The 21,046-nt window shown below is 40.0% G+C and overlaps 1 protein-coding gene across 1 annotated transcript in view; it reads right to left on the reverse strand.

Moving 5' to 3' along the window:
* The window catches only part of LOC140715140 (alpha-centractin), a 47,262-nt gene that overhangs the window by 13,687 nt on the left and 12,529 nt on the right, over positions 1 to 21,046 (reverse strand). Inside the window, exons 2-8 of the mRNA XM_073026907.1 lie at positions 20,092 to 20,156; positions 9,765 to 9,840; positions 8,573 to 8,698; positions 6,988 to 7,112; positions 4,268 to 4,484; positions 2,675 to 2,767; positions 1,733 to 1,907 (exon numbers count right to left, since the gene is read on the reverse strand). Coding sequence (XP_072883008.1) covers positions 1,733 to 1,907; positions 2,675 to 2,767; positions 4,268 to 4,484; positions 6,988 to 7,112; positions 8,573 to 8,698; positions 9,765 to 9,840; positions 20,092 to 20,156 — 877 coding nt within the window. The remainder of the gene's footprint in view (positions 1 to 1,732; positions 1,908 to 2,674; positions 2,768 to 4,267; positions 4,485 to 6,987; positions 7,113 to 8,572; positions 8,699 to 9,764; positions 9,841 to 20,091; positions 20,157 to 21,046) is intronic.

Consider the following 21,046-nt stretch of genomic DNA (forward strand, 5'->3'; position numbering starts at 1 on the left):
GCCCAAACCGTCCACTGTTTACTCTTTTCCAGAGATGCTGCCTGGCCTGCTGAGTTCCTCCAGCAGTTTGTGTGTGCACCATCATTCTGTTGCAATGCTAGATAGGAACTCCCTACTGTTGCAAGCTGTGCTTCTATCAATTACAGTACTGTGCAAAAGTCTTAGGCACACTAGATTTTTTAATATAAATTTTGTTCTAGATGTTTTTTTTGTCTTCTGCATTGGTGTGTCAGTAGAAAAGAGTAAATTTTAGATTTCTATTTTCTAAAAAATTAAATATTAGAGAATTTTTTTTGTATTTTGTTAAAGTAACATATTAATAGACCACTTTTCAAATAAAAACTTAAGTTTACCTTTAGATATATAGCCCAGTGCACGATTAAATAAAGATAACAAATGATCAACAACATAGCGAGTTAAATGAAGGAACCAAACGGGTGAAGGACAACCAAACTAAAAGAAGAGGGTGGGGCAGATATGATAGTTCAAGTCATCATGGCAAGAGTGAGCACAGCAAGACACAAGGTGGTTATCCTGCATCAGCAACGTCTCCCTCAGGCAGAAATTTTGTGACAGACAAGAGTTTGAAAATGTGCTGTCCAACTCTTCTGAAGAAGCACAAAGAAACGGGCAAAGTTGAGGACCAGAAATGCAGTGGTCGGCCACAGAAACTGAGTGCAGCAGATGAAACAGACATCAAATTGACACTCCTTCTGAATTGGAAGTCGAGGACTGCTATCAGCTCCGAACTCGTAGAAACCACTGGAACCTAACCCTTTACAGTCCCAAGAAACCTTGTCAATAGTGGTCTTCATGGAAGACTTGCTGCCAAAAAGCCAAGTGGAAACAAAGCCAAGAGACTCACCTATACGCAAAAACACAAGGACTGGGGTGCTGAAAAATGACAGCAAGTGCTCAAGACTGATGAGCCAAAATTTTGAATTTTTGGCTCAAACAGGTGATAGTTTGTCTATATAAGAGCTGGAGAGCACTACATGGAACAGTGAAGCAAGGCAGAGGTTCCCTACAGGTATGGGGTTGCATTTCTACAATGGAATTGGCGATATGGTCAGAGTTAATGAAATCCTCAAAGTTGAGAAGCACAAGCAGATTCTCATCCATCATGCAATACCATCAGGGAGGAGTCTGATCAGTCCCAACTTTATTCTGCAGCAGGATAATGACCCTGAATGGCCAAGGTCATAAAGAACTATCTTCAGAGAAAAGATGAACAAAGAGTTCTGCAACAATGGTATGGACTCAATATCATTGAGGCTGTCTGGGATTACCTGGAGAGACAGAAACAAGTGAGACAACCAAAGTTTACACAAGAACTGTGGCAAGTTCTCCAAGATGCTTGGAACAACCTACCAAAATGATTTTCTTATAAAACTGCATGCAAGTGTACCTAGGAGAATTGATGCAGTTTTAAAGGCAAAGGGTGGTCACACTAAATATTGATTTGATTTGTGTTTTTCACTGTTTACTGTTCTTTATAGTGATGTTTTGACATTTGGAAACTTTTCATTTCATTTTTTTTTACATATGCCTAAGACTTCTGTACTGTATTTGTGTAACTTAAAGCCCCCTGCAGATAACAATGAGACCATACAGCATTTTAATTTGCAAGGGGGCGGGGGTCAAGAATGGTTGTGATATCAGTATAGATTAATTTTGCTACGAGGCATGTTTAACACAGTTAATATAGAGACCACTCAGATCTACCACATACCTTTGAACAAAGTCGATCCTCCTGACAAAACTATGTTAGAGAAAAGTGTTCGCCTCAAGTCCATGTCAGACTTCTGGATTGCAAATACCAAAACTTCATGGATTCCTTCACATTCTTCGCCAATCAGGTCGGGCCGAAAGAGAAGCTCTGGAGCCCGGAAGCGCGCAGGTCCTATCTGCAAAGAAATACTTGCTAACATTTTTGGCATACACAGGACACGGCAAGAATAAAGATGAAGTATTTCTCTAGACATTAACTCTGGTCAGAACGAAGTTAGCTATGTCTCTTTATTTGAGACGTAAATGTTTCCAGAAACTGATTATATTGGAAGAAATGCATTCATCTATTTACATCTGGAAAAATTTACAACAAAATATTTCTGGCAAGATCCAATAATCTAGTTAGAAAGACAACATGGATGTTAACTTCATATTTGTACTGTAAGTGCTCTGTGGAACTTAATTACATGAGTAATGTATATAATAATCCCTGGGCACTATGATAAATACATGCAAACCTGAAAAAGCAATGTCTGATGTGACAATGGTCATGTACTAAAACTAAATAATTAGTTTGGTGATGAGGAAGGTAAAAATACCCAATTATGCTGAGAATTGAAGATAAACTGGAAGAGGAATCAGGTCACTTGGTAGTTAAATATGATACAACGATTCCAATCATATGGACACAATTCTTCCATATCAAACGGTAAAAAGGAGAGCTGATTAAGAATGCAAGGTAGTCGCAGAAAGCATGCAAAAGGCCCGTGTCTCATCCATGCAAAATAAAATACAACCTTTACTGCAATATCCTACTGCTTTAGTTTAAATTATTCCCAGTTATCTGCCTCAGATATCAGTCGTAGAAACCATGTCACTTGTTCTGTTCTGATTTAACTTCAGCAAACAAGACCAGTAATCACTTCTGAAAATGGTGCCTTACTTCAATTGTGCTTCCATCAGGCAGAATGTATTGGGCTTTCTCTGTCTCTAGAGTCTCATCTTTTTGTGGATTTATTGACAGATAACAGGCACGCTGTGATTCAGAAAAGAGAAATTTGCCACAGTTATTTCCCCAAGTACTCAAATGCACATTCAAAATTAAGGCAACAGTTTTAAACATTGGTTCTCAATGAAAGAACAACAACATGATGAGATATTCTTTAACATGTTAAGTTAGGTTTTGCAATAAGGAAATTAACTGGTTTCTTTTTCTGAAATAACATTGTGACACTCTTAACCAAGCATTTGCAAACCGGAGGCTAAGTTCACTATTATTTGTTTATGCTATGTTAAAGATCCATTACAATTTTTTAAAAAGTGAAAACATGCACAATTGGGTCACACAGTAGCTTAACAGCTACTTCAATGCTATAATAGCACTAATGATTTGAGCTCAATTCCTGCCACTGTCTGTAAGGAGTTACACATTCTCCCTGTGACCACGTGTGTTTCCTCTGGGTGCTCTGGTTTCCTCCCACATTTCAAAGATATATGGGTCAGTAGGTTAATTGGTCACATGGGTATCATGGACTTGTTGGGCCGGAAGGACCTATTACTGTGCTGTATCTCTAAATAAATTATTTTTTAAATTATGAAAATGTATTTCCAACATTTCATTCAAATTAACATTAACTATAATAGTTATCTTGGCAATAAAACTAAGGAGCTAAAGATGGCGCCAGAGGTTATTGCGGACCTGTGCAGGTTCGAGTTTAAATATTCTCTGTTCTCATGTATTTTTTTCTTTTCAAGGTGGCTGGGTCATGTCAAAGTACATGATCTACAGCTGTGCTCAAACTGTGCTCCTGATGGACGGTGAGTTCTTGCTCTTCAGAACTCACCGAATGGCTTGTGTTTCAGTATCTCCAAGAGCGGCACGGAAGATGTCCTCCCTCAGGGTGCAGCCTCGTGCAGCCCTGCGGACGACACAATTCTTCGCCGATGTGTCAACTGAAGCACTTCAGGAGATCGAAACATTGAGACAATGGGTGTGGCCGTCAGAAACCTCTACACTCAAGAGGATGTCTCTCTCTCTCTTCCCCGATGGCAAGTCTGCTGATTCTCAAGTCCGAGGATCTCGAAATAAGCAACACTGCAGCTTGTAACATCGGAATAGCGAGCTGTTGGATTCTCCTCTCGCTGTGGCAAGAGCAATCTCTCGCTCTCTCTCTCTCCCTCTCTCAAGAGAGAGGGCTTGTTGAGATGGATGTGGTTTTTGATGGTCTATAGATCATGGTCTCTGGGGGCTTGCTATTGCTTGGTAGGTGGTGGGGAGTGAATACTCTTTGCTGGAACAAGTGGGGTGAGAGGAAGGGTTGATGTTTTGCTGCTGCTTGTGTGTGGGATTGGGGAGGGGGCTATGGGGTTCAAACATTTTTCTGTCATTCATTCTTTGGGTTTTTTTCCCTTCTCTCTTTCATGGATGTCTGCGAAGAGTAAGGATTTCAGGTTGCATAAAGTATACATTCTCTGACATTAAATTGAACCATTGAACTAAACAGATTTATGTATATAATAAAAATGCAAGTTTTACCTCTTTGATTGTTTTCACGATCTCAAACTCTGAAGATGTGTGAAAATCATATCCTTCCTTTCGAAGGAAGAGGCGCAAATAGCGAGACACATCGCGTCCAGCAATGTCAATCCTCATGATGGAATGTGGCATTGCAAATCCTTCATAGATAGGAACTGCGTGTGTGACTCCATCACCTGAATCTAATACCACACCCGTAGTCCTACCTGTGGCATACCTTCAGAAAAGTAAAGAAAAGCACATTGGCAAGAAAGGTAGAGAAGCAGGGAGTGTTTATTCTCCTCTTTTTTGGGGCCCTTCGATAATCACAATTTGAAACAGTAAAACCATGTAAAACAGTTCAGCACTGTACAGTACAGTTGTATGCAGAACTACAAAAAACCTACTCTTCAATCAACCTATACATCCCCTCCTACACAGCCCATAACACTTTTTTTTTCATCCATGCGCCTGGCTAAGAGTCTCTTATACATCCCTAATGTATCAGTCGCTACCACCACCTCTGTCAGTGCATTCCAGGAACTTACCCCTCTGTGTAAAAAAACCTCTGACATCTCCCCTATACTTTCCTCCACTTGGCCTAAATGGACATCCTCTGTTATTAGCCAATGCCACTCTGGGAAAAGGGTGCTGGCTGTCCACTCTAACTATGGCTCTCATAAACTTAAACATCTCAATCAACCCACTGCTCATCCTCCTTCGCTCCAAAGAGAGAACTCCTAACTTGTTCAACCTCTCCCTGTAAGATACTGTCTGCCCTTCCCCTGTCGGGATTAGATCCTTGAGAAGATTCAGATAAAACCTGATTAACTCTTGCCAGTTCATTTTTTCCCTTTGACTGCATATTTCTACCTAGGAACCCTAAAAATTTCTAAACAGGGAAGCCTTGCACTTCCTTGCTAGAACTATCAAATGAAGAATGAAAAGATTCTGTGCTGTTGAATGCCAACTTGATTCATCTGGAAACTGCTCTTTTCAGGGCAAGAAATTTGGAGCTTCAAATTCCATTAGGTATTGAGCATTTAATACAGGTTAATGACAGAGTGATATGGTAACAGTATACCGTCCTTTGGGATCCTAAACCCCAAATGAATTTGGAATTAATGGTGAATATCTATGTTATTACAGGATGTGGAGCAATCACAGAATACATTACAACTCACTAATCAAGTTTGAGAAGCCAAATGGCTTAGTTCCTTGAAGATCAGATTGGGGTTAGCATTTGAGGACAGGATCAAGTCAGGCACAGTTTATTTACTAGTCTCACTGCATGAGTCACTGAGACTGACTGTCAGCTTTACTTACTGCATCTGCTTGCTCTCCTACCACAGGTATTTCTGTTCATTTCCAACTTATAGCCCGGGTTATGAACAGTTCTCAGGAAGGGAACCTAAGAACTGCCTAAATCTCATCTTAAGTTTTTTTAGTCCACTAAATCATACATGCTTAACGACAAGTTTTGGCATTAAGTGCATGATAAATGAATGTTTGAACATTATTTTACTCTTTAATTCATTTGACAATCTGTAATTGACCTATTGTAAAGCCAAGCAAATTAAAAACAAAAAATCATGCACAGATTCTACAAAAAAACTCAACTTTTTACAACTGGTAGATGGTGAGATTGTTTCTCCCAAGGTGGACATGTCAGATTTAAGAAAGTAATAAAAGCAAATATGATAAAAATGTTTAAGCTGCATCTAGACAGACATTGAAACAGGCAGGGAATGGAAGCATTCGGAGCTTTTAAAGGAAGATGAGTTTAGTTTAGGTCAGCTCGTGGGCTGAAGGGCATCTTTCAATAGACAATAGGTGCAGAAGTAGACAATTTGGCACTTCCAGCCTGCACCGCCATTTTGAGATCATGGCTGATCAACTACTATCAATACCCGGTTCCTGCCTTGTCCCCATATCCCTTGATTCCCCTATCCATAAGATACCTATCTAGCTCCTTCTTGAAAGCATCCAGAGAATTGGCCTCCACTACCTTCCGAGGCAGTGCATTCCAGACCTCCACAACTCTCTGGGAGAAGAAGTTTTTCCTTAACTCTGTCCTAAATGACCTACCCCTTATTCTCAAACCATGCCCTCTGGTACTGGACTCTCCCAGCATCTGGAACATATTTCCTGCCTCTATCTTGTCCAATCCCTTAATAATCTTATATGTTTCAATCAGATCCCCTCTCAATCTCCTTAATTCCAGCGTGTACAAGCCCAGTCTCTCTAACCTCTCTGCGTAAGACAGTCCAGACATCCCAGGAATTAACCTCGTGAATCTACGCTGAAATATTGATATATTTCAATATATATTGATATATAATAATGATTGATATATTGATATATATTAATGAAATATTGGTCTATGTTCTAGTCTGTAATGGAGTTTAATTAAAAGAACTGATGTAGAAGATATCAAAGCTCAGGTTCAATCTGTTTTCAGCATTAAGTTGCTTTGTCTGTGCTAATGGTAACAGAACAGACAGCAGTATTAGTTTGCAATACAGAAGTATGGTGAGACGAATCAGCTCATTCTATCCTCGACCGAACAATTTACAAAAAATAACCATAAGGTCAGGCAATGATTGTGCTGTACAAGAAGAAAATGGTGAGTGTACCACTGCCCAACACAGGGAAAAAATAAAAACCCCAAATGATATGATACAGAAAGCAAAACAAAACCATTTTGATATTTAGTACACTAAATCATATAAAATACTAACAGACTAAGTACAGCTTGCATTGAGATGAACAAAGCAGGCACGTTGAAAGTTTCGAAGAAAACCTCAGCAGCTCGTTCACGGTTTTTTCTTGGATTCAAAGGAGCCTCTGTGAGGAGTACAGGATGCTGGGAAAGATTTAATGCAAAAAAAACTTGTCAGTGTCTCTTCACTTAAAAATATACTTTTACATGCTCTATTAATATAATATGAATTAAACTGCTAAAATGAAGAGCTGCTGGATGATCTTGTTAAAAATTGAAGTAACATTTTAATCAAGCAAGTGAAATTCAATTGACGTTCTAAATACCTTTCATGGGGGGGGATTCCACTCTGTAAATGATTATTTTTGCAGGCAAAGTGCTATCAACTATACTTCATTCAATCTACTAATTACGGTCAAGTTACTTTTCAAAGACACTGAACAATTGCAAAAGGAACACACAGGTTGGCATGACTTGCACAGGAAGTACAAGACAATTGTACTACCAAGCAGAGAATTAGGTGGGGAAAGTGTTTTCGGCAGCTTTGAGTGGGAGATAGTTTAGTTTTATATACTAGTAAATGATTAAGTTACATTCCAATTTAGCTAATTATTAAAGGTAATTAATCAGTATTCTTCTGTCTGCACCTGATTCTCCACATGCCAAGTTTAACAGCACATAAACTTCCAGCTGAATGGCTACATGTTACTCTGAAGAGGGCTATTAAAAAAAACTCGATATTCAGGAAAAGATTTCTGAAGTAGCAGTTGAGCTCACGAGTTAGGAAAGTGCATTTGAGAAAGGGGTGGGAGTGGGGTGCGAAAGCAAAGACAGCAAATATACAATTCACACATGTAACCAAGTGGGTCAGATACAGGACACACAAGGGGTGGAATTAATAAAGAAATTTAGTCAGGCTTTCCAGTTCCCATTTTTATCCAACAATAACCATCGAAACATATGCAACTGTGAAGCACATAATTGGACATGAAGCATTCAAAGTTGCCAACGCTTACTGCCCTCATAGTAACTATGACAACTTACCAAAAGCAATAATGGACTCTTCTCCAAGCAAGGTTAAAAAGTACTGAGAAAATGGCAATTTAAATGGAAACACTGTGCCAATCCTCAGGAGGAGAACAACCTGACAGTAACATATTTGTGTCCACATGCAAAATTGATCAAGCTTTGAGAAGATAGATAAGCCACACAGAGACCGCTAATAATTAATTAATTATATTGTTACTTTAGAGATACCACTCAGAACCAAAAGTTACACCATGCAGCAACCCATCTATTTAACCCTTGCCTAATCACAGGACAATGTACATAGACCGATTAAGCTACAAACCAGTACGCCTTTAGAAGGTGGGAACAAACCTGAGCATAATCTGATGAGATGTTATTTATCCAACCCAATGTTCATAAATTTCAAAATTCTGGCATGCTAAGAACTCAAATTAAAAAATATGTACTTTGCAAGCAACATTAGCAAGTATCATTTCAAGATTCAGAATAAACTTTCTTATCCCCACATCACCCCTCTCCACACACACAAATTGTATAAAACTATAATAACTAGCCTCAGAGAATATCCACCTCACCTCTTCTGAGAAAGTCTGGAGTTGGTCTTTGGAATACACATACTGCCAAATCCGCTCCATATCATTCCAGTCTTTTACAATTCCATGTTCCATTGGATACCTGATGGTCAATAGGCCCCTGTGTTCCTATTTAATTATCAAAGAATTTAAATAAAAACATCACTTATTTTCTTTTCCAACAATACTTAAACTAGAATGGAATGAGAAAATTATGACTGTGGTTATAGTTTGCCTTTTTTTAAAAAAACTGTTTTCTCCATAGTGCTTGATGATCATCTTAACAAGGTTCTCTTCAGCTCCACTTTCACTCCTCATTTAGATCCTTGGGTAAAATTTTATTTTCTTTCATGCATCTGTCTAATCTGCTCATAGACCGTGATGTTTAAAGCCAGAAATATTCCAGGGGAGTGAGAGAAAGGTGAGGAGCCCAAGAAATGGAGATCATGGAGGAATCATGTTGAGTAGTGGACTGGAGTTGGGGAAAGAGATTTATCAAGACTCAGGACAATGGCATCAACAATGCAAAGAATTCAGAAAGGATGTACATGGAGAAAAATTAACAACCCAAATTTCTCAGCATTGTTCCAGCTATGATCAGACTGTTAAACCAAACTAAAATAGGCTTTAAGCTTCCAGTTAGAACTTCAGTTATTAAGAGATCAAGGCCCCAATCATGCAAAGTGATATTGATGAAACATTTGATGCCATTTGACACTGATGCCACTGTACACCATCCATCAGCAGTTTCACAAACAGGAAGGCCCCAGGTCAAATATTCACAAATGTTCTTTTACTATGGCAAAAGACCCAGCATCATCAATAGGCTCGGAAGCCAGAACACCTTTGATCACCGCTCCTCCAAACTGCATCGTGGTGCTTCATATCAACCTTTCATCTCCCATCAACCCCCACCCCCCCCACGCGCACGCGCACACACACACACAAATTAAGTTCATCTTGCTGTCTCAGCTAAATCTCATTTATTTAATCTTATTGGTACTTTGGTGTACAAGACCACAATTAGACAGAATATTAAATTAATATCATCAAAGCATTGTAATTCCTTTTTCATTAAGGGACCTGGCCTAGGAATGCTTTTGCTTACACAGAATAGGAAGAGTGTTCCTTGACGCATGGACTTCAGAAAACAGACAAAAATTTCAGCAAAATGTAATAAATTAAACAGAAGTACCTCAGCCTTTGGTCCAATGAAAATGTCTCCTTCCAGGGCACCAGCCATAACACGTACATGCTTAGGTCTTCCCACACTATGCAAAAAATGTTTCAAAAATAACTTAAATTTAAAAAAATCTTGACTTTTTTAACCTTCCTGATGTTACCATTTTCAAATTGCTTCTCAGATCGGAGTTCTGAGAGGCGGGACTGCGCAGGCGCGTGAAGGAGGCCTGGGAAGGAGGGAAGATATAAAAAGGAGAGAAGGAGTGAGGCAGTTCTCTTTTGGAAGAGGACAGCGAGGCTGAGAAGAAGTGCGGCGGCGGCCATTTTCAAATTGCTTCTCAGATCGGAGTTCTGAGAGGCGGGACTGCGCAGGCGCGTGAAGGAGGCCTGGGAAGGAGGGAAGATATAAAAAGAACGCAGCCTTAAGCAGCGGGCAGCTTCGTTTGCGGGCAGCGGAGTGAGTCGGGAGCAGAGTGTAGGGCTTGGGCTCAGAGGGCTTAGGCGGAAGAGGGCACAGTAGGCTTATCTTTTAGTTCTTGTTATTTTCAGTTATTCGGGAGGTATGAGTGTGAGGGCAGCTTGTTGTTCTCGGTGTCGGATGTGGGAGATCCTGGAGTCTCCGAGCCTCCCGGACGTCCACATCTGCGCCAGGTGCGCCGAACTGCAGCTCCTGAGGGACCGAATTAGGGAACTGGAGCTGCAGCTCGATGACCTTCGCCTGGTCAGGGAGAGTGAGGAGGTGATAGAGAGGAGTTACAGGCAGGTGGTCACTCCGGGGCCACGGGAGGCAGATAGGTGGGTCACGATCAGGAAGGGGAAGGGGCAGGTACTAGAGAGTACCCCAGTGGCTGTACCCCTTGACAATAAGTACTCATGTTTGAGTACTGTTGGGGGGGACAGCCTACCTGGAGGAAGTGACAGTGGCCGGGCCTCCGGCACAGAGGACGGCCCTGTAGCTCAGAAGGGTAGGGATAGAAGAAAGAGGACCATAGTAATAGGGGACTCGATAGTCAGGGGTTCAGACAGGCGGTTCTGTGGAGGTGATCGGGAGTCCCGGATGGTAGTTTGCCTCCCTGGTGCCAGGGTCCGGGACGTTTCTGATCGCGTCCAAGATATCCTGAAGTGGGAGGGTGAGGAGCCAGAGGTCGTGGTACATGTAGGTACCAATGACATAGGTAGGAAAGGGGAAGAGGTCCTGAAACGAGAGTATAGGGAGTTAGGAAGGCAGTTAAGAAGAAGGACCGCAAAGGTAGTAATCTCGGGATTACTGCCTGTACCACGCGACAGTGAGAGTAGGAATGGAATTAGGTGGAGGATGAATGCGTGGTTGAGGGATTGGAGCAGGGGGCAGGGATTCAAGTTTCTGGATCATTGGGACCTCTTCTGGGGCAGGCGTGACCTGTTCAAGAAGGACGGGTTACACTTGAATCCTGGGGGGACCAATATCCTAGCGGGGAGGTTTGCTAGGGCTACGGGGCAGACTTTAAACTAGTAAGATGGGGGGGCGGAAATCAATTTGAGGAAACTATGGGAGAGGAGGTTAGTTCACCAGTAGAGCAAGTAAGTAGACCGTGTGTGAGGGAGGACAGGCAGGTGATGGAGGAGGGATGCGCTCAGCCCGAAGTTGTAGGGGAGAAGAAAGAAAAGGATAATAAATTTGAATGCATTGCTAGGGATGAAAAGAGAGGAGGAGGTGGAGAGTATCTTAAATGTATCTATTTTAATGCTAGGAGCATTGTAAGAAAGGTGGATGAGCTTAAAGTGTGGATTGATACATGGAATTATGATGTTGTAGCTATTAGTGAAACATGGTTGCAGGAAGGGTGTGATTGGCAACTAAATATTCCTGGATTTAGTTGCTTCAGGTGTGATAGAGTAGGAGGGGCCAGAGGAGGAGGTGTTGCATTGCTTGTCCGAGAAAATCTTATGGCGGTGCTTTGGAAGGATAGATTACAGAGCTCCTCTAGGGAGGCTATTTGGGTGGAATTGAGGAATGGGAAAGGTGTAGTAACACTGATAGGAGTGTATTATAGGCCACCTAATGGGGAGCGTGAGTTGGAAGAGCAAATGTGTAAGGAGATAGCAGATATTTGTAGTAAACACAAGGTGGTGATTGTGGGAGATTTTAATTTTCCACACATAGATTGGGAAGCTCATTCTGTAAAAGGGCTGGATGGTTTAGAGTTTGTGAAATGTGTGCAGGATAGCTTTTTGCAACAATACATAGAAGTACCGACTAGAGATGGGGCAGTGTTGGATCTCCTGTTAGGGAATGCGATAGGTCAGCTGACAGATGTATGTGTTGGGGAGCACTTCGGGTCCAGTGATCACAATAGCATTAGCTTCAATATAATTATGGAGAAGGACAGGACTGGACCTAGAGTTGAGATTTTTGATTGGAGAAAGGCTAACTTTGAGGAGATGCGCAGGGATTTAGAGAGAGTGGAATGGGTCAAGTTGTTTTATGGGAAGGATGTAATAGAGAAATGGAGGTCATTTAAGGGTGAAATTATGAGGGTACAGAATCTTTATGTTCCTGTTCGGTTGAAAGGAAAGATTAAAGGTTTGAAAGCGCCATGGTTTTCAAGGGATATTAGAAACTTGGTTCGAAAAAAGAGGGATGTCTACAATAGATATAGGCAGCATGGAGTAAAGGAATTGCTCGAGGAATATAAAGAATGTAAAAGGAAACTTAAGAAAGAGATTAGAAAAGCTAAAAGAAGTTACGAGTTTGGTTTGGCAAATAAGGTGGAAGTAAATCCGAAAGGCTTCTACAGTTATATTAAAAGCAAGAGGATAGTGAGGGATAAAATTGGTCCCTTAGAGAATCAGGGTGGTCAGCTATGTGTGGAGCAGAGGGAGATGGGAGAGATTTTGAACGATTTCTTCTCTTCGGTATTCACTAAGGAGAAGGATATCGAATGGTGTAAGGTGTGGGAAACAAGTAAGGAAGTTATGGAACCTATGACAATTAAAGAGGTGGAAGTACTGGCGCTTTTAAGAAATTTAAAAGTGGATAAATCTCCGGGTCCTGACCGGATATTCCCCAGGACCTTGAGGGAAGTTTGTGTAGAGATAGCAGGAGCTCTGACGGAGATCTTTCAGATGTCATTAGAAACAGGGATTGTGCCGGAGGATTGGCGTATTGCTCATGTGGTTCCATTGTTTAAAAAGGGTTCTAGAAGTAAGCCTGGCAATTATAGACCTGTCAGTTTGACATCAGTGGTGGGTAAATTAATGGAAAGTATTCTTAGAGATAGTATTTATAATTATCTGGATAGACAGGATCTGATTAGGAGTAGCCAGCATGGATTTGTGCGTGGAAGGTCATGTTTGACAAACCTTATTGAATTTTTTGAAGTAGTTACGAGGAATGTTGACGAGGGTAAGGCAGTGGATGTAGTCTATATGGACTTCAGCAAGGCCTTTGACAAAGTTCCACATGGAAGGTTAGTTAAGAAGGTTCAGTCGTTAGGTATTAGTGCTGGAGTAATAAAATGGATTCAACAGTGGCTAGATGGGAGATGCCAGAGAGTAGTGGTGGAAAATTGTTTATCGGGATGGAGGCCGGTGACTAGCGGGGTGCCTCAGGGATCTGTTTTGGGCCCAATGTTGTTTGTAATATACATAAATGATCTGGATGATGGGGTGGTAAATTGGATTAGTAAGTATGCTGATGATACTAAGGTAGGAGGTGTTGTGGATAATGAGGTGGGTTTTCAAAGCTTGCAGGGAGATTTATGCCGGTTAGAAGAATGGGCTGAACGTTGGCAGATGGAGTTTAATGCTGAGAAGTGTGAGGTTCTACATTTTGGCAGGAATAATCCAAATAGAACATACAGGGTAAATGGTAGGGCATTGAGGAATGCAGTGGAACAGAGAGATCTAGGAATAACAGTGCATAGTTCCCTGAAGGTGGAGTCTCATGTAGATAGGGTGGTGAAGAAGGCTTTTGGAACGCTGGCCTTTATAAATCAGAGCATTGAGTACAGAAGTTGGGATGTAATGTTAAAATTGTACAAGGCATTGGTAAGGCCAAATTTGGAATATTGTGTACAGTTCTGGTCACCGAATTATAGGAAAGATATCAATAAATTAGAGAGAGTGCAGAGACGATTTACTAGGATGTTACCAGGGTTTCAGCACTTAAGTTACAGAGAAAGGTTGAACAAGTTAGGTCTCTATTCATTGGAGCGTAGAAGGTTGAGGGGGGATTTGATCGAGGTATTTAAAATGTTGAGAGGGATAGATAGAGTTGACGTGAATAGGCTGTTTCCATTGAGAGTAGGGGAGATTCAAACGAGAGGACATGATTTGAGAGTTAGGGGGCAAAAGTTTAAGGGAAACACGAGGGGGTATTTCTTTACTCAGAGAGTGATAGCTGTGTGGAATGAGCTTCCTGTAGAAGTAGTAGAGGCCAGATCAGTTGTGTCATTTAAGGTAAAATTGGATAGGTATATGGATAGGAAAGGAGTGGAGGGTTATGGGCTGAGTGCGGGTAGGTGGGACTAGGTGAGATTAAGAGTTCGGCACGGACTAGGAGGGCCGGAATGGCCTGTTTCCGTGCTGTGATTGTTATATGGTTATATGGTTATATGGTTACAGTAACACAGATAAAGAAGTATCATAGACTCACTGATGACATAAATGCTCATGAGCTTCTTGCAAATTCTGCTATGTCATACCATCATACATAGATGAATTTTACAAAGCTTGTACACAACTTGCATCCAAAAATATACAGTATTTAAGAATCAGTAACTATTTAAAAAAACATGAACATTAACATCACTCCAGGCCACCAAAGTTTTACTGATTTGGAAGCTGGGACCGACATCCAAGGGAAAGCTGGCATTTAACAGTTTTTTAATTTCTCCACATGAGAAACAGAGCAAGGCATGCAAAAGTCAGTGGCCTCTGATGAGAATTTTATCTACATGCAAGCAAAAATGGTTTCACTAGAAGGAAAACCTGAAAGACACAATTTGCAAATAACCACCCATTAACTCCAAACAGCTAAGATGGAAGTTTTGATCACATACACAATTATATACAGTATATCACCTGGAAAACAAAAGTGAATATCCAGTATCACCAAAGATTAATGGTGCAATATTGATCAATATTTAGTAACATGTCCATGGAAATTCGATTACTGGCGATTTGGTGAATTAGTGAATACATTCTCATGGCTAATGTGTACTTGCCACACTAAAATGTTTGTTTTTTTAAAATCTAGCACTGCTTTTCAGTATTCTTGTTGATGGACCAGGATTTAATGTTAAATCGCATATTAGCAACTTCTACAACATACAGTGAATTTTGGTTAATTGGACCATCAATTAATCAGGGCTGACGCTTATGTGGGACAAGTTTTAAAGATCAAACACTAATTGAGGATATAGCCAGAATTCCCTTTGTTTATTTGGGACACTACGCCACTTAATTGGAGCAGGAGACTGTTACTAAACAGTTTCTAACTGGTGTCAGTCATGTGGATTGCATGGCCATTAAACACTACACCATGCTTAGAGTGAACAGTTTTTAAATAGCATCAGCTACCTGTGTTTGTGTTCAAAAAGTAGTGATTTTTGTCACTGATAGTTGGTGAGAAATAAGCAACAAGACAATTTGCTCAACAAGAAATATAAAGAATTTGAAGGTATTGACAATCGTCTTGAGTGCTACAATGAAAATAAAGAGTAGATGGATGAGAAGGCACTAGGTGTCTGCGCTGATTTTAAGTTACTGTCAATCAAAAGAAAACAGCAATGTACACTGGGTTAATTCCTCCTTTGATAACTACTAAGAGCTAATACCCAGTTTTATGGTACTGTAGTAGTTTTGATAAGTGTTCTAATTTGTTCTAATTACACATAATTTGCTACTTGGTTAAACAGTAGTTTGTCTTTTTATACCCTTTTTACTATTTCCATGGAACTTCAGTGAATTGGGTCAAAATGTACTGGTTTCAATATGCCCCAATTAACCAGAATTCACAGTATTCAGACTTTCATTATATAGGGAGAGATCAGATGGAGGTTGATAAGATGATGTGAGGCATAGATACAGCAGACAAAACAGTACCTTTTTTCTCAATGCTGAAATGTCTAATACCAGAGGGCAGGCATTTAAGGTAAGAGGGAGTAAGTTCAAAAGAGATAAAAGGGGCAAGTTTTTTTAAACAGAGTGTACGGAATGCACTGCCCGGAGTGGAGGTGGAGGCAAATACATTACAGACTTTTAAGAAATGTTGAGATAGGCACATGAATGTGAGGGAAATGGATGGATATGGACCTTGTGTAGGCAGAAAGGATTAGTCTAGTTTGCCATCTGATTACTAATTTAGTTAGTTCAGCACAACATTTTGGGCTGAAGGGCCTGCTCCTGTGCTGTACCGTTCTATGTTATATGACACATTTTGACTTGCTGTAGAACTCCATATTGTAATTCACAATGATCTTGAAAGCACCAAATGAAATGGTGATGGAAACTGTTTCAACAATAACTTCAAACAGACGTTGAATAGCTAATTCAAGAGGTAAGAGTTGCAATCTTATGGGGCAAGGGACTAACTGCTCTTTGGAAAATGGGAGAATTGAATCCTTCATGTTTTATTAGTCTACAATAACATCAACTTGCATTTCTAAATCAACTTTACAAAAATAATTACACCAAAGCTAGCCTTAACAGCAATGCTAAATCATTGTTTATCCATAACTGCCTTTGCAGTTGCCTAAGGCAGTTATGCTGTAAAAGATATGCATAGGACCACCCAAGTAAAGACAGGTGATTTTCTTTCCAAAGTGACAATCAGATTATTTCACAATCACCATTATTGACGTCAGTGTCCCAGTAATGACCCAAACACAAAGAGATAAAGAGCCATTTCCTGCTTTTTAATCAGAACATTGGAAATAGGAGGAGTAGGACATATGAAGTTGAGCAAATATCACAGAATCTATTAGGGTCTACCTAATTGAGGGTGCTATTATTTAGAAACAGCTTACTGTCACAACTGGAAAATGAGCTGTGAAATGTTAGTTTAGATTATACTCTCAATTCCTAAAAGAGAACATGAGCTAATATTCAAAAGGCAAAAATTATTCTGATGAGCCAATCTGAAGCTGCCCATGTCCAAAGCAAGTACTCTTAAAGGCACAGCAAGCATGAGGCTTATGCCAAGAAAAATTCTAAAATCCATGGAATTAAATGATTTTGAATTAAGACAGTATATTAAAAAAAACTTCCCATTTGTCAAGGGAGTTGGTATATAGTTTGAAGCTTTGAAATTGCTTGAATATTTTATATATATTTTGTATTTTATGAAATGGCTAGCAATGTGCAGTAACATACTGAATCATACCAAGGATTCAGGAACCCATTAAAGTTTTTGTTCTGTTATTAAAATACCTGCAAACCAAAAACGCATTGACTATCGGTGCAGCAAAGCATACTATTATTTCAGTTAGTGTAACTCAAACCACATAAGATTCATAGGTAAAATATTTTGAAAAGAACATTCTTTCCTAGTACTTGTGTACTGGGTCACAAATCATTTTCCAGTGTACAAAAGCCAGAGTAAATAATATTCAACTATTGTCTACAAATGGAATGAAAATTTCAATCCTTTCCAGTTCGACAAGCAAGCAAATAAATAAATAAATGGGAAAGGCAGTACTAAGTAAAATGCAATCTACAGCAGAAATATCTATGTACCCCCACAGAAGAAAGATGTTAGAAACACACATAAAATGCTGAAGGAACTCAGCAGGTCAGGCAGCATCTACGGAAAAGAATACATTCCTGATGAAGGGTCTCGGCCTGAACTGTCAACTGTTTATAGACAATAGGTGCAGAAGTAGACCATTCGGCCCTTCGAGCCCTTCTGAGATCATGGCTGATCATCTACTATCAATACCCGGTTCCTGCCTAGTCCCCATATCCCTTGATTCCCCTATCCATAAGATACCTATCTAGCTCCTTCTTGAAAGCATCCAGAGAATTGGCCTCCACTGTCTTCCAAGGCAGTGCATTGCAGACCCCCACAACTCTCTGGGAGAAGAAGTTTTTCCTTAACTCTGTCCTAAATGACCTACCCCTTATTCTCAAACCATGCCCTCTGGTACTGGACTCTCCCAGCATCTGGAACATATTTCCTGCCTCTATCTTGTCTAATCCCTTAATAATCTTAATACATTGCAATCAGATCCCCTCTCAATCTCCTTAATTCCAGCGTGTACAAGCCCAGTCTCTCTAACCTCTCTGCGTAAACAGTCCGGACATCCCATGAATTAACCTCTTGGATCTACGCTGCACTTCCTCTATAGCCAGGATGTCCTTCCTTAACCCTGGAGACCAAAACTGTACACAATACTCCAGGTGTGGTCTCACCAGGTCCCTGTACAAATGCAAAAGGATTTCCTTACTCTTGTACTCAATTCCCTTTGTAATAAAGGCCAACATTCCATTAGCTTTCTTCACTGCCTGCTGCACTTGCTCATTCACCTTCAGTGACTGATGAACAAGGACTCCTAGATCTCTTTGTATTACTCCCTTACCTAACTCTACACCGTTCAGATAATAATCTGCCTTCCTGTTCTTACTCCCAAAGTGGATAACCTCACACTTATTCACATTAAATGTCATCTGCCAAGTATCTGCCCACTCAGTCAGCCTATCCAAGTCACCCTGAATTCTCCTAACATCCTCATCACATGTCACACAGCTTAGTATCATCAGCAAATTTGCTGATGTTATTCTCAATGCCTTCATCTAAATCGTTGATGTAAATCGTAAACAGCTGTGGTCCCAATACCGAGCCCTGTGGCACCTCACAAGTCACCACCTGCCATTCCAAGAAACACCCATTCACCGTTACCCTTTGCTTTCTATCTGCCAACCAGTTTTCTATCCATGTCAATATCTTCCCCCCAATGCCATGAGCTCTGATTTTACCCACCAATCTCCTATGTGGGACCTTATCAAATGCCTTCTGAAAATCGAGGTACACTACATCCACTGGATCTCCCTTGTCTAACTTCCTGGTTACATCCTCGAAAAACTCCAATAGATTAGTCAAGCATGATTTGCCCTTGGTAAATCCATGCTGGCTCGGCCCAATCCTATCACTGCTACTCCTTTCCATAGATGCTGCCTGGCCTGCTGAGTTCCTCCAGCATTTTTGCTTAGATTTCCAGCATTTTCTCGTTTGTGAAGATGTTAGAAAATTCCCCCCACCAACCTATTTTTCAGCATGACAAAAAGTGTAGCAGGGTAGTAAAACACAATTTGCAAAAGTCACAAACAGCAATAACTTCAATTGCATCATTGAAACAATCAAATTTTCCTATATAATGGATTTCAGTCTAAAACTGCCTACTTGTGATTTGGACTACCTACTGCAAGTACCTTAAAGTGCTGGAAAGATCAGCACAAAATTCTCAAAATTCACAGTAACGGTAATCAGTCAGTGTCTTCTCCCAGGGTTAACATCCTCAGCACTGAGGCCCTGGTTACAGGCAGCTGCTACATTGGGCAGAATACGTCATACATATGCCTGATATCAGACTCCCACAACACTCAATTCCAAACTCTACCTCAAGAAGAGATCATTAGGCAAAGTGAGGAGGTAAGGATGTAGCCAAAGATTCCTGGGGGTGGGAACTGCACTAGCTACTGGAAGCCACTGTCTTATAATTCACAATGTTATAGAAAACCTCAGAGCCATCATTGGGAACATACAGTCACAAACTACAGGCGGTTCATTTAGTGGGGCATCTTCCGCCCATCTATGGGTAGAAGGAAAAGCTCAATTTTATTTGACAATGGACTGTACAATAATCCACTCTAACCCTAGATTCATCATTTAAATTCAAACTGCATAATAATCCTAAGCAAGAAATAATGACCAAAACTTTTCCCGTGATAAAAAAAACACTATAGGAGATTGACTTTGGTCCCTTGAATCACTGTGAGTCCTCCTGTTTTGTTTTATTAACAGTAACTTGTTGCATGACTAAATAAAATGAAAAACACAAAATTGAACTTTAAATTCTAATATTTCTTGTATACACAAGAATTAATATCCATAAAGATAACTTCTAACTGAAGTTCTTTTGTTGTTACAATATGTGCAAAAAAACTATTAAAAAATCAACTGATGGATTTACAGTTTTTGTCATCAGAAATGGTGCACTGAATGTGAAAAATATTTCAAGCACAGATATTGTACATCAAGCATCTCCCACTGCCCCAACTTCCATTCTTGTTCCATATTGTTCACAGAATTCAGGTTTAAACTGTTCTTAAAATATAGTCTGCAATAGAAAAGTACTTACTAATTAGGGAAGCAATACTTTGGAATCTGATCACCTGCAAACCCAGCTTTAACAACTCCAGAACCCTGGAATAGAAAGCACAAATCCACATTAGATCAAACATAAAACTCCAAAATTGACTCAAAGCTAATAACTGATGAAAATCTTATAAACTTTTTTTGAGAAAAATTGTGCCTCAGTCCTAATATCTTATTCCATATCCTCAGACTATGATTTCTCACTCTGGACACCTCAGCTAAGGGAAGCATCTTCCATTTATACCTTCTGCCAAGCCCTGTCAGATTTCAAAGACTTCACAAAAATTTCAATACGGCAAAAACAAAGAATTAACAACAGGAACTTCTGGAATTCCACATATAAATTACACTTAAGCTCCAGAAATTGTTACCAGTTTCATTATCATTACAACTTCAAAATTCGGCCCATTACACTTATTTCATGTAAGAACAGCTATAAGAGTGATGATCCAATATAAGCCATGCACAGGGAACATTCTGACAGTTATCATCTGGACACTACCAATGGTAATGTTAGGAGTAATGTCATGAGAGTTGCATATTATGGAGTTAATTTCCTTTGTATGTTATTCTTATCACACTAATTAACAACAGCATTAAAATAGAACACACAAGGAGCAAACACAAACGTGTTAACTTATGAACTAAATATAGGAAATTAATCCCCAATTGGAAAATTAAACTCCAAGGTGAATCTTAACATTAAATATTATGGTTTTAGTAGGTCTGCTCTTAAACCTACTGCTTGCTAGCCAAGTTACAGCAATATAACGGAAGAAATCAAAACAACAATTAAATTTTAAATTAAATAGTAAATTCTTCAGTTTTGCAGTAAATAATTGCACCGGTTTTCTAATTTCAATTTAAAAACTATTCATGCTTAGGTAGTCTTGTGGCAGATGCTGCAAGGACAAATACTGGCCCATTTGACAATCACG

Source organism: Hemitrygon akajei, chromosome 23 (assembly GCF_048418815.1).
Source record: "Hemitrygon akajei chromosome 23, sHemAka1.3, whole genome shotgun sequence".
NCBI classification, from domain to species: Eukaryota; Metazoa; Chordata; class Chondrichthyes; order Myliobatiformes; family Dasyatidae; genus Hemitrygon; species Hemitrygon akajei.